Source organism: Dama dama, chromosome 1 (genome assembly GCF_033118175.1).
Source record: "Dama dama isolate Ldn47 chromosome 1, ASM3311817v1, whole genome shotgun sequence".
Taxonomy (NCBI): domain Eukaryota; kingdom Metazoa; phylum Chordata; class Mammalia; order Artiodactyla; family Cervidae; genus Dama; species Dama dama.
In genome coordinates, this window is record NC_083681.1 from 39,592,886 (window position 1) to 39,606,534 (window position 13,649).

The 13,649-nt window shown below is 33.8% G+C and overlaps 1 protein-coding gene across 5 annotated transcripts in view; it reads left to right on the forward strand.

Annotated features, from left to right (window-relative positions):
- BTBD10 (BTB domain containing 10) overlaps window positions 1–13,649 on the forward strand; it is a 70,535-nt gene that overhangs the window by 15,799 nt on the left and 41,087 nt on the right. For 2 of the 5 annotated variants that reach the window (XM_061147390.1, XM_061147415.1), the window contains exon 2: window positions 6,325–6,482. The exons of 1 other annotated variant lie outside the window; for it this stretch is intronic. In XM_061147390.1, coding sequence (XP_061003373.1) covers window positions 6,382–6,482 — 101 coding nt within the window. In that variant the 5' untranslated portion in view covers window positions 6,325–6,381. Of the gene's footprint in view, window positions 1–3,182; window positions 3,262–6,324; window positions 6,483–13,649 lie in introns of all 5 variants that reach the window. 2 more of the 5 variants (XM_061147399.1, XM_061147407.1) reach the window with 2 other exon arrangements.

Sequence of the window (13,649 nt, forward strand, 5' to 3'; positions counted from 1 at the left end):
CTTGATCCTTTACTCAAGCAAGGTTTAGCCCCAGTCTATTCCTGCCATGACTGTTTTCTTAAGGTATCCACAGGAGACAAAGCCTGGCTATTTACCCTGTTTCTGTTGTTGCTTTCATTTCGGAGGGCAAACAGGAAGCTGATTATAAATGCCTTACCTGGAGCCCACCTATCTCCTGTCTCAGAAAATGTAAACAGGAGGCTGGTTGTAAGTGTCCAGCCTGAAGCCCTTCTTTCTCTTGCCCTTAGAAATGTAAACAAGATGTCAGTTGTAAATGCCTAGTCTGGGGCCCAACTGTCTCCTGCCTCAGACACACTTGGAGTCAGTTTCTATTGACTGCCTTTTTACTGTCTTGTTTCTTTGGATCTCATAATTTTGGGTTGAAATGTTTGCTGTTTTGTGAGGATTGTTGGGTTTTTTGGTTCTAGTGGACCGTTAACTTGCCTGGACTCAGTCTGCAAACTTTGTTTCCTATGCCGTGTGAAAGGGAAAGTGTTAGTGGCTCAGTCATGTCCCAACTCTTTGTGACCCCATGGACTGTAGCCCACCAGGCTCCTCTGTCCATTGGATTCTCCAGGCAAGAGTACTGGAGTGGGTTTCCATTTCCTTCTCCAGGGGGTCTTCCTAACCCAGGAATTGAACCCATGTCTCCTGCATTGCAGGCAGACTCTCTATGGTATGAACCATTGGGGAAGCTCACATTGTGTGAGACAGCTGATACCTGTGCTCAGTTCTTTTCTTTCAACTACTTGTTATTTTAGCTTGGTCTCCTGGGGAATAGGTTAAGGGTAGGGCTCTCTGTACCTGTGTAATTTGGTGGTCAGCCAAAAACTTGTGCAGAGTTTATAGTCAAATTTTGGAGCTCACCTGCCCTGTGGTTCCCTGCTTCTGGGGATTCCTCCTAACACCTATTTTGTCTGCCAAGAGTAATCTCTGTCCTCTGACACTTCCAAGCCAGTAAGGGCTTCAGCTTTCTGCTGCTTGGGCTGTGTATGGTTGGGGAATGCATTTGGTTTAAAAAGCATCAAACTTATATAGATCTTACGTCATGCAGCTTTCAATTCTTTTATGGTCTACCATAGAAACTACCTGGGGTCTCCTCCCCAACCCCCCATTTATGTGTAATTTAACTGAGCAGAGTATATGCTCAGATTTTTATGCTCTCGTGGTTCTTCCATTCCTGGTATGTCTACCTTAAATTTCCAGGTGCACTTCAAGCCCTGAACTATTTTGTCTACCACTTTGAGCTTTGTGACTGCCTTCACCTTGTCTGTCAGGGGATAGGAAGGGTCCTCAATAGAAAAACTTCAAGTTAATCTCATGATTCTGTTCCCTTCCAGTTGGAGTTTTTCAAGAGTAAACTCTTCTTTTACTACTGTGTACTTTGTGACACTTTCCAAAAAATGCTTTAAAACAATTTAAAAAAATTTTATCCAGGTTTAAATAGTTGTTATTTGCAGGAGACTTGCATGATCATTTCTCTCAACTGTGTTTGCAGGAAGTTCTTTTCATCCCTCTGTTTTCCTTTTCTTTTAAAAGTTGCTTCCACCTGTTCTTTTTCTTTCACAGTTACATCTATATTATGTATTTTGTGCCTTTAAGATGGTACAGTCTCTCTTTTATGACTATAAGAGGGAATCTCATCAAATGATCCCTCAAGTTTCTGGCCCTTCAGAAATTGTTCCTACATCTAGACCCCTCTGAATATGTCAGTGTTTAGGTGTTTGCTCTTTCAGTATGCCAATCTCAAATGACTCATTTGCTTTGTGGGGCTATCACTCCTTTTGATCTTTTCCACATAGGAAAGGTTACCTTAGGACATTTTACTAGCTCAGGTGCCTTCTTGACTGCCTTTTGGTCAGTCTTTCCCACCATACCTCTGGATATTTGGCTTTCTGTGCAGCTGAAGGCAGTCCTTGGTGACTGCCCCTGGTATCACTGTGTGATTCTGCTCTCTTCACTGGTTTCTTTTTCTTTAAGGTCTTTCTCTCCAATAAACACCTCACTTGAATTACTTTGTTTTCGAAGTTTGAGAGAGAAAAACAATTTCACTTAACAGAAAAGCTCTTGTGTAGTGACCCTATTTAGAGTGAGATCTCAGTAGTTTGGGCAAAGCCACAAGATGGCTGCCATTAAAACGCTACATCTGTTAGCAATAAGGAGCAAATATATGAATTTCTGCGTACTTCACTTATTATGTTGGAAAGAACATGGGCTTTCAGTTAGGCTGGGATTCTCATCTTAGCCCTAACGTTTCCTCACCTATGAAACAGGGTAGTAATGTTATTGGGTTGTTTTGAGCTTTAAATAGGAGAAAGTAGATAAACTTCCTAGCACATTGATAATAATAAGGACAGAATAACTTGTATCCATATACTATCATGACTTTTTTTTTTTAACTCTTCTGTGGGTCATTGTCATCAAGTAATGCTACCTGGAAGTAGTGTCCTAGGGAGTACTTACTTATGATATTGTAGTTGTAAAGATTCTGGTTCCCTCCACACCTTTTTTTTTTTTTTTTTAAAGATAGTAATATCCAAGAGGAGAAGCAATTGAATCACTTTTTTTCACAATTGACTTTTGGCAGTGTCTTGAATGCATGTCTTTAGCCAATAGGCCCAGTTGATCCATCCTCTGTACAGATTATTTCTAGATTATTTAGAGTTTACATTATTTCTGTCATACTTAAAAATAGTAATGAATTGTTACGTTTTGTCTATTTGTTTTGTCTATTTGTTTCCAATAACCTAGTAATTATTTTTTGATGATTACAAAATCCCAACAAGATCTTTATTTTGCCTAATATGAAGTAGACACTGAGGATGCAAGTGTCAGATTTTAAAGAACTTTTTATGGTAAAGAATTTAGATCAGGAAATAAAGAATCATTAAAAGTTTTTAGACAATTGTGATTACAGCAGAGCAAATGTGGAATTGAATGAGATGAAGAAGTCAACTAAGAGGTTTATTGATAGATGTTAAGGGTTTAAATGAAGGCAATTGCCGTATGATTGATAAGAGAGAGAAGGAGTCAAGAGAAGAATTTGAAGTTAGATTTGATGGTAGGAAAGGAGAGGTCAAGGATGACTTCTGGCTTTCTGATTCAGTGTATGTTGTGTGTAAAACCTGGTGTTCTCAAGGGTTTGATTCTTATTTCTTTGTCTGCTGTCTTCCTGGACCTAGCAGATGAAGATGGAATCCCAAAGAACATCCAAGATTTAACGAGGTTGAAGAATTGGGGTGATGGCACAAGACTACTCAGGTAGGAGAGATACAGGAGTAAGTGGTATAGAGCTGTTAGTGGAGATTTTTTCTCCCATACTACAGTGCATTTTTTGAGCACAAGAACAATGTCCAAGGGACTTCCCTGGTGGTTCAGTGGTTGGGAGTCTTGCTGCCAGTGTAGGGACCTTGGGTTCAATTCCTGGTTTGGGAAGATACCATATGTGGCAAAGCAGCTGGGCCTGTGTGCTACAACTACTGAGCCAAAAGTAAATAAATAAAATTTAAAAAAGAAAACAAAAAGAACAACATCCAACTTGCTTTAGCATCTGTAAATTTCTTAGCATATTATGTTAGGTGTTCAGTAAGTGCATGAATGAATAAATGAAATAAGATAAATATAACTTCATTGAGTATGACACAGAGATTGGTTAAAATATAAGATTAGCATTTGAAAATATTAATAGTATATAATGTGTCATTTGCTTTTTTATCTATTTGTAGTTAAATCTGTAGCGTTTAAAAGTATGCTAACATGTGTAGGCAAACACAGGCATATTTTTTTCCAACTTCATTTATATGTTTGTACGCTTACTATTGGTAATGAGAAGGGGGGTGAAATCCTTCACATGGTGATACTCAAGTTTTATTAACAAATGTAAATATGATTTTTCAATTGACTTTTTCAGTAGTCTTCATCTGAACATTCTTTACTTTGTTGTGGCTGGCTGCAATATACATGTTGTTAATTTCAGTAGGATTGATTAGGAATACATACTGATATTTTCTTGCTACTAGATATATGCCATCCACTATAAAATAGTGGAAAATATGAGTCAAAGTTTACCTTATTCATTCCTTGGGGTTGTATTTTTTAATCAGTGTCTCCCATGGCTTAGGATTGTTCATTTTTTTTTTTTTTGTTTGCTGTGGTATGTAGGATCTTAGTTCCCTGATCAGGGGCTGAACCCAGACCCCCTGCACTGGGAGCATGGAGTCTTAACCACTGGCCCCCCAGGAAGTCCAGGCTTATTATTCTTTACTCAGTGGCCTTCTATGTGTTTCCAGAAGGTTGTGTCTTATAGTTAAGGATTAGAAGCTAATGTGCCCCTTGAAGGAAATGCTAATAGCTGAAATAGCTTCTGGGAAAACCTATCCATCCTGTAAGGGGAAAAAGCTCTAAATCTCATTCTACAGATCATGCTAAGTGTCTACATCTTTCTTTCCCCCCTTTATCAATTTTCCCTACTGTTCTTTTTTTACCTTTTGGGTCTCTTTTGATCTGTGGCCATTGTTTCCTGTCTGAATTTCTCCTTTATCTGATTTGTTCTTTTTTACATTTCTTTTTTGCCTCATCTTTTCAGTATAGATACCTAACTGTAATACCAAATTGAAGTTTAAAAAAGTTTATTTAGTGAATACATTTTTCTTTTTCTTTTTTTTTTATTTTTCTGAATAAAAAGTCAAATGAGTTTTTTTTTTTGTTTTCGTAACAATTTTGTGGTTTTTATATTCATATAATATCTGACTAATTTTTAATCATTCAGCAATCTTTCAGGAAACATTTTCTTTTCCAGAAGTATTAAGCAAATAAACTGTGTCATTTGCTGAGAAATTTGAATTAGCTGTTGTATAATTTTCTTCTTTCCCCCTTTACTATTTTTATTTCACTGTTTGAGCTCCTTATTTACATATTTATTATATTAACATGTTCATGTATTATTAGATTTTTTTCAGTTGTTTTGGAAAGAAAGTACTAGGTAACTATGAAGAAGAAAATTATAGAAAAATAGTTTCTTTAAAATTATTTCTTTTAATGAGCTCTGAGATAGACTTAACACTTTTCATGAGTTTGTCTTTGGCATTTTTGGTGAAATTGTACTGGAATAACCTATACAATTCAGTGAGGTACAGTATTTCCCCAATTCTGGATTCCCTTTGCCTTTGTTTGTTTGATGGAGAATGTGGACATCCATCCCACTACCTCTCATCCCTTTGTCTGTTTTGCGTAACTCACTCCTCACTTCCTTCTGTCAAATCTGACTTAGAAAAGTATTTACAAAGCATACTGGAGTGGGTGTCAGGAAACCTGGATTCTAATCCAGTTTATATGACTTTTTTCAAATTGTTTAACCTTATTTGTTTTTTCTTTTGGTTTTTGTGCAGTCTTTGAATGTCAAATCTGACCTACTGTTTTTATACAAAATACTCCAGTCTGAGCATTTTTCCATCTTTCAAGATCAATACTTTATTCTGTGTAGTAATACATTCTCATTGTTCTTTAGAATCCTGCCATTAACCAGCATTGTAACCTTTGTCAAAGTTACTAAACTCTTTTCTCTTCAGTATATGGGGAGTATAATGCCACCTTTGTAAGTTGATTGTGAAGATTAAATTGGATAGTGAATATACTTTAAAGTGCTTAGTTCAGGTATTTTTTACAAAAAATGAGCTATTATTAAATGAGTTTTCTTATAATTTCAGATGACTGTAGTAGCACTGAGTCATAAGCCTTACGTGTGAAAAGGCATAAGATACATGAATCATATTGATACAGTGTTTTTTGATAATTGCACTGTAAGGAAACATTAGGATGTTTACATACTTTTAGTTTTGAACAGATATTAAATTTCTATTCATGTCTTTAACTTGGTTTAAGAAATAACAATATTGTCATCTTACTTATTTGTTAAGCATCTTAAACTTTAAGTAATTAAGAAATGTGTTCCAAATGAAATTTTGTCTAAAAGAATCATTCTTCTGTGGAATTGTTTTTGTCTTTTTGGTTCTATATTAATGTTTGGAAACATGAGGCATAAGGTACTCAAATGGCAGTTAAGTATATTTGCTAAATACAGATGGCACATTATTAAAATGTTGTACAGGAATAACACATTTAATCAGATAATCAAATGAAAAGTACCTAAAAAGATGTCTGGTGTTTATTTGAATCTGATTTGTGACATTTTTTGTGTCTGATGTTTAATAATCCTGTTTATCACTTTAAAAAAAATCACAATAATATCAGAAAATATATACAATTCTGTGACTATTTCATTCTGCATGGAATAGATTTAAAGGTCAACACTACTCTTTTATGTAGGTTATGGGTGCTACATGTGTGCTTTCAGAGCAGTAGTGTGAGGAAGCTTGAAGTGGGATGGCAGGACGGCCTCATCCCTATGACAGTAACTCCAGTGATCCAGAGAATTGGGATCGGAAATTGCATAGTAGACCTCGTAAACTTTATAAACATTCAAGGTAGGTAGAAAGTATGTATTTCACATATCAGAACTCTGCTAAAATTAATTTTTATGAAGAACCAAGCTGTATTTGGTTGTGGCAAAGCCTTTAAGAGGATGGGGGTCAATTCACAAAATACTGTGAATATTTGCATTTCTCTTTAAATAACTTTTAGGGAAACGTCTTCCTTTTAATTTTCTTATTTGTGTTTATTTAACTCTTATTTATATTTTTATGAATTTTTGTTTCTGTTTCTAAATAATGTTAAACTATCCTTAGTTGACCCCATGAATCAATGCTATAGTTAATTGGGAACTCTGGCAAGACAGATTATTTTTTTGTATTTAAAACTCTCTAATAGGAATTTATTTTATGCTCTAAATATATTGTGTATGATAATTTATAGGCTTTTGTCAGTCTTTGCCTCTGTACATTTTTAACTGTGTATATTTATATTGGGTTATCATCCTGATCCTAGTGGTAAAATCAGTCTATCTGCTGTGACTCACCTGGTTCATTTAAAGTTTGATGCATTAAGTGAAACTCGGTTCAAAAGTTTCAGCCCTTTTATATATTATTTTTAAAGCTTTCTTTTTGTGCTGTGTGACTTAATGAGGAACAGTTCATTTAGAACACTTTATGATCTGATATTTTAAGGTGTTAACAGCTCATAAACCTCACATAATGCAGGTATGTAAACATTGTTTTCATAGAGAGTTGTGCTTTATGAATATTTAGTTGGGGGATATTATTGAACATTTAGCTTACTTGAATGTAAAATTCTCCTAACTAAGATAACTAATACCACCTTTCTTAAAGAATAAAATATGCAGTGATATTGAAATCCTTTTTGTAATTTTAAAGAAATGATTCAGCTACTTTTAAACCATATACATGGCTAGAAAATATGAGTGATGAGTACTATTCAAGTCTCCTGACAAGATGTATTTTTTATTGTGGGCTTTTACTGTGGTGAGGTCTAAAATGAAAATGTTGAGTTGATTTTGATTATAAAGTTCACAGCAATGGTGTGAGTGTTGTTTTTTTTTTTTTCTTCGTGTGTGTGTCCTTCAGCTGGTGCTCTAGTTTTCTTTCTGCAGCGTGTTTACATGGATATTTATTTTGTCTTTGAGGTAAAGAGATACTTGTTTTATCTCATTAAATGTGGGGCTGTATTTTTATCTGATATGTTGTATACATTTTTTCAGGTGATTTTCAACTTACCCTTGCTAGTTCTTAGTATTTTTCTGATATACAAGACTGCATTGTATATTAAGTGGTGACAAGGTAAAAATAAGCTGTTGTTTGCTTTATAAAAGCTATGTGCAAACAGTGGGAAAGATTTTTAAAAACAGTTTTAAACTTGCTGTTATTTAACTTCAGTAACAGATATAGCTCTTCCTGATTTCTATAACATCAATACCTTTCTGATGCTCTTTTTAAATATGATTGCAATACTATTGGTTGCTTACGTGAATGCAAATTTATTGATTTTTTTTTTTTTTTTTAGTGGAAAGATGAGGAAATCCTTTGACCTTATTTTAACTTCATTCATGGAAAATCTTCCCATGGGAGAACAGTTTACTTTTTGGGAGCTTTTGTTCCTATGTACTTGTAAACATATAACTTACGATGCTTTGAAAAATAATTCAGTTTGATTTTTTAAAGTGGTAGTTTTTTAATTAATTGTTAATTTATTGAGCGGTATTAAAAACTAATAGTATAAGTATTGTTGAGAACCTGTGCTCAGTTCAGGAAGGATTCAGCAGTTTGTCACAGTACCATCATGGAAGACTTTAACATCCAGGTATGAAACAATCAGAGGACAAGAGGGCAATGAATTGTGGTAATGAGTTGTAGTAAAATAAGAGTTCAGAGAAGAAATCAGTGCCAGTCTGAGCAGGTAAAAATGAGACTTGAACTAATCCTTGGATAATTGGATTAGATGGAGGGCATTCCTGCCAAGGACCTTCTGGAAATTACCTTGACTAAATCTGAAGGTTGAACTCTATGAATAGTATTACTGTCTCCAATTAACAGATGGAAAAATGAGGTTAATAAACTTGCCTAAGACTATCCAACTTGTAAATACAAAGCTGGAATTTATAAACAAGCTGCTTATTCTTTTTATTTTTAAAAATTTTCAGTAACTCATTTTGGTGCATTTAAAATACATATAAGAGAAAACAGTTATAATGAACCCCTATGTACTCATTCCCCAGTTTCAAGTTATCATTTCATGGCTAATTTTGTTTCATCTGTCCTTCTACATATTTTTGCATCCTTTTTTTTTTTTTAATCTTGTGTATTTTATTTAGGGATATCTGAGTAAAAGAAAGCCAGAGTAAACACTGGCTTAAGTTAGGGGGTTATTTTTTTGTACACAAAAGTCCACAGGGAGGCATCACCTGATATAGACTTAATGGCTTAATATCCTTAAGGATATTAAGGTCAAAGATCTTTGATTTTTCTCTGGTTGTTTCCTCATGATCACAAAATGGCTTACTATACAGTTCCAGCCATCATGCCCACCCTCCAGACAAGGAGGAATGGAGACAGGGATAATGGGAAAGAGGTTTCATTTATATCAGGAAATTAAATTTCTCAAAAATTTCTAGCAGGCAACTGCTTATAAATTATTGGCTAGAACTATGTCATATGGTCATCTCTAGATCATGGAGACTTAGAAATATAAGTGCTCACATTGCCACCTCAAACAGAATTGGGGATTTAAATCTACAAAAACTAAATGGCTCAGTCTGTTAGGGCTGCTATAACAGAATACCATAAACTGAGTGACTATATTATAAACAGCAGAAATTTGTTTCATGTAGTTCTGGAGGCTAGGACGTCCAAAATCAAAACGCTGGCACATATGGTGTCTGGTAAGGGCTTGCCTCCTGCTTCAGACAGATTTTTTTCCCCTGTGTTCCCTCATGGTGTAGAAGGGACTAGGGATCTTTCTGGGATCTCTTTTGTAAAGGTATTAGTCCCATTCATGAGTGCTCTTCCCTCATGAGCTAATTACCTCACCTACAAATACCGTATCAGTATGTGAATTTTGGAGCTAAAAACACTTAGACTTTAGTAATAAAGAAATAAGCATATTTATTAAGAGTCAGTTTTTGGAGTTTTTCTAAAAAGTTATCTTTTCACATATTGGAATAGCCTGCTTTCCGAAATCCTTTTCCTTTGATTTTTTTTTCTCTACTTTTCCTAACTGGCAAGGATAAAATTGAATTATAGAAGTAGCAATAGTAATTACTATATTCATATGCTTATGTTGGAGGTTTGAGGGTTTGGTGAATATTGAATTATTTCTCTTTTACCTAATACAATTAATAATACCTAATAATACCTTTCTTTTGTGAAGTTTCTTTGAATGTAGATTTCATAGGTATAACACTGATATAAAAGACAAGACAGGGAAGCTGATCTGGACATGGATGAAATTCAGGGTCCCTCTGGTTCCTCTGCAAGTGCATACAAATGAATTAGTTGAAAAATTACTCAACTTTTCCTTCTGACTAGTAGTTGTATAGTTATTACTTATATTGAGGAGTTTGGTAGCTTGCCGAGAAGTTAAAGATCATTTCAGTTGAAATTTATTTGGCCTGAAATGTGACACCTTTCTTTAAATTATAAAGTAGAGGAGTTTTTGCTATTTAAAAAGGAAAAAGAAAGAGCACCTTTTCTATATAACTAATGTTAAAATGCCCTAGAGTGACAACATGCTAAAAGCTCTTGCATATTTGAATTGGGTCGAATACAGCTATTTAAAACTCAAATCTGCAGTCTGCTCAGGTTACTAAAGATAAATGCATCATACATTCAATATCAGACTTTGCCGCAAGGGTTCATTCCCACATAGAAGTACGCATGCTCCTTTCTTCTGCATGAAGATTGAGCTTTCCAGTTTCCTTTTTAAGTCGCTCTTTAGTCCTAGCAGCAGTTTAGAAATGGAAAAGTTGGGTTGCTTTAAAGAGTAGTTCTTTTTGTGGGTCCTTAAAGTACAGATAATATTTTCTCTTTGGTTTTAAAGAGAAGATTTATTGCCCAGAAAGGTACACAATAAAATATTGAAAGGAAAAAAGAAAGGTAGCTGCATCCTAGTTTTTTAAAACCTGGCAAGCTGGCAGAGCTAGAATTAGCTTTACAGATGGTATTTGGCAACATATCTACATATCACTAACCCTCATCTCCTGAGTTTTCTTCATCCTGTCTATCAATTACAATATCCAATCACTGCACAGAGATGGAGAAATGGGATGATCACAGCTCACACGATGCTGTTTGGTTAGAAACGTCAGTGCTGCACAACCCACGGCTGAGTCAGTGTCTGTGAGAAAATGAACTGAATTAATACAGAGCGGGGGTTGTATCTCTGAATATTTAAGGCCAAAATAACTGCAATAGCATTATTACACAGTAGAGGGGGGAAAGCTAAAGGAAGTCTGTAGACAGGTGAGGTAGGGGACTGGGAGATTTTTTCATTGTTCAGAGGAATTCTGAAGATGATGGAAATATCAGATGTGCTAAAGTTTCCTAGTAATGCCCAAGGATGCTGACCTGGCTTTCAGTGCTGCATTGTTTGAAAAAGCAGAGTCCCTTTATACTCTGATTTCAAAATTTTTTTCTTGTTTTTGTGTGTCTGCATTGGCATATACTAAAGTAAGGTGTGTATTCATTTATTACATGATAATATGCTGGGTTATAATTTTATAGATTTCTAAATACAAAAGAGGTGGAGAGAGATATATTTGGCTTTTGTTTCATTATGATCATTTATGTTTTTGAATGTTAAAATCCTATGTCTTGATTGTCAGTTTAATGGCACGTTATTTAAAATAGTATGTGTTTTTATTATTTTCATGGATTTGAGGCTTTGTTTCCTATTTCATTTAAAGTCTTAGTAGAATCATCATGTAACTTGAGAATACATTGTTTGATCTTGTTTCTTATGAATGTCATACAAAATTTCATTTAAGGAAAAGCTAATTTTGAAATAATATTTTTATATATTTGAAAATAAAACTCAAGATAAAATAATTGAAATAATTTCGTAAAGAAGAAGGTGAATGTAGTCTTACTTTTGGGTGAATTAAGGATTAGTTGATCCATTTTATATGTATTTTACAGAACTGTATGTATTTGAATGATAAAGTTTTAACTGGTTCAGATGACTTTTTTCCCTAGTCTTTTAGAACACAGACTCTGAGTAGATGATCTAGATACTGCCATTGAAAGAATAAATCAGATAAGTTTTCAGATTATTGCAAATTGATTTTCAATGAGAAAAACATTCCTAAATAAAGACAATTATTCTTCCTTTAAGATTTTAAGTCTTTACAGGTGACAGTGCTTACTTTATTAGGAAATTTTGGCACAATTTAAAATAATTTGATTAATGATATTTTTCCTTTTGTCTTCATTATCTCTGTCCTACTGAGTCTTCATTTTGTAGGGATTTGGGGGGATATACAACATTTTAAAATTATTTTAAATGTTATTAAGTAGTTTGTAACATTCTTTTACTTGAAATGTGAGGAGGTTCTTGTGACTTGCCCCATTTAATTTCTAAAAGTGTGAACGATCATTACAACTTGTTTGTTTAGTTAGACTAACTGGTGGTGTCTTGTTTTGGCCTTTTTTTTTTCCTGGTTTGGTGTCCAGAAAAGTTTTTCTAAGCTTGCTTAAGTATAAAGTTATAAAGGCAGAAGTCTCATGTTAGACTTTTTTGTCTTACACTTTATGGGATATTTTTTTCTCTAGTTTGGCTGATTTTTAAAAAAATAATGCCTGTATTATTATAGGAGTAATACATATTTATTACATAAATTTGGTAGGTAGGGAAAAGCACATAGAATAAAATAAAAATATTATCAAAAGAAAAACTTCAAATATTTTTGTATATAGCCTTTTTTTCCTGTGTATATATAAAAATATAAATCCACATGTATACACTTAAAAATAATTTAGGGATATTACTACATGTACTGTTATATAACCCATCTTTTTTTTTTCTTTAATGAAAAGCAAACTTAATCATGAACATTCCCTGTGTCACGGGATAGTCTTCTATAGCATAACTCTTAAGAATTGCATAGGGTTTTCTGTATGTATGTTTTGTAATTTATTGAATTTGAGTTTTTCTGGTTCTTGATAAAAGATCAGTTTGATTTCACAGCATCAATTTCTCTAAAAAAGAAGAATATCTTGAGTTCAGTAAAAATACAATTTTGATACTTTTCAGAAGGAAAAAGGCCCTCAATGTGTATTATACATTGAATTCTTTAAAGATATGCACATTACTTTTAAAACAGAGCAAATAAGATTGCCATAATAAAGTATAGAAAAAATTTCAGGGAAACAAGAGCTCAGATGAGCTGAGACTTTTAAAAAATGCTACGGCCAGCCAAAAGAGTTTCTTATGTTACACTTTCAAAAGGTTATCAATGAAAGTGTAATAATAGTGAATGGGAATGAGAGAAGAAAAAAAAATCCATCAACTCTTATTTAGGAGCTTCTTTGGCAGAAAGGAAGAGAAAACTACCACCATCATCAATAATAATAGCAAAGACATTTCTAGTAAAGAATGAAACCGCCACTAATACAGAGATAAGTAAATGCATCTGGCTAAATGAATTGTCTTCTGGAACGTCTTATAGTTAAAAAAGAACCTGACTGTAAAATCTTTAAATTATTGATATTATTTATAGTCTTCAAAAGGTTTTAGGAGAATACAAGAAGTACTAAAAGATGGGAGATCCTCGGCCTGATTTTGAAAAATATAGGAGATTTTAGAGCAAAAAACAAAAGATAGTTATGACTAACTTGAAGGAAAAAACAGGTTAAACATTATCCAGAATGGGTTTGCTAAAAATAGATTGTCAGAACAACTTTAATTTTTCTCTGATGCAGTTGGTAGTTTAGTAGCAATATATATTTGTACTTCAACTTTGTTTTAGCTTAGTTTTTGGTGAAGTCTTTATATATATATGTATCTCCCCTAGGTGAAGAAAAATGAGTTAACCATTAGTGGATTGTGTTAACCAACACAGTTTTCATTTTGAAGGACCCTGTTCAGAGGTTATTGATCTTAGAAGGTGGCTCTGTTCATTGCTTTGTCTTATTGCTCATATGGAGAAGGAACATTCTTAAATTTATAGGTAACAGTGAAGAAAG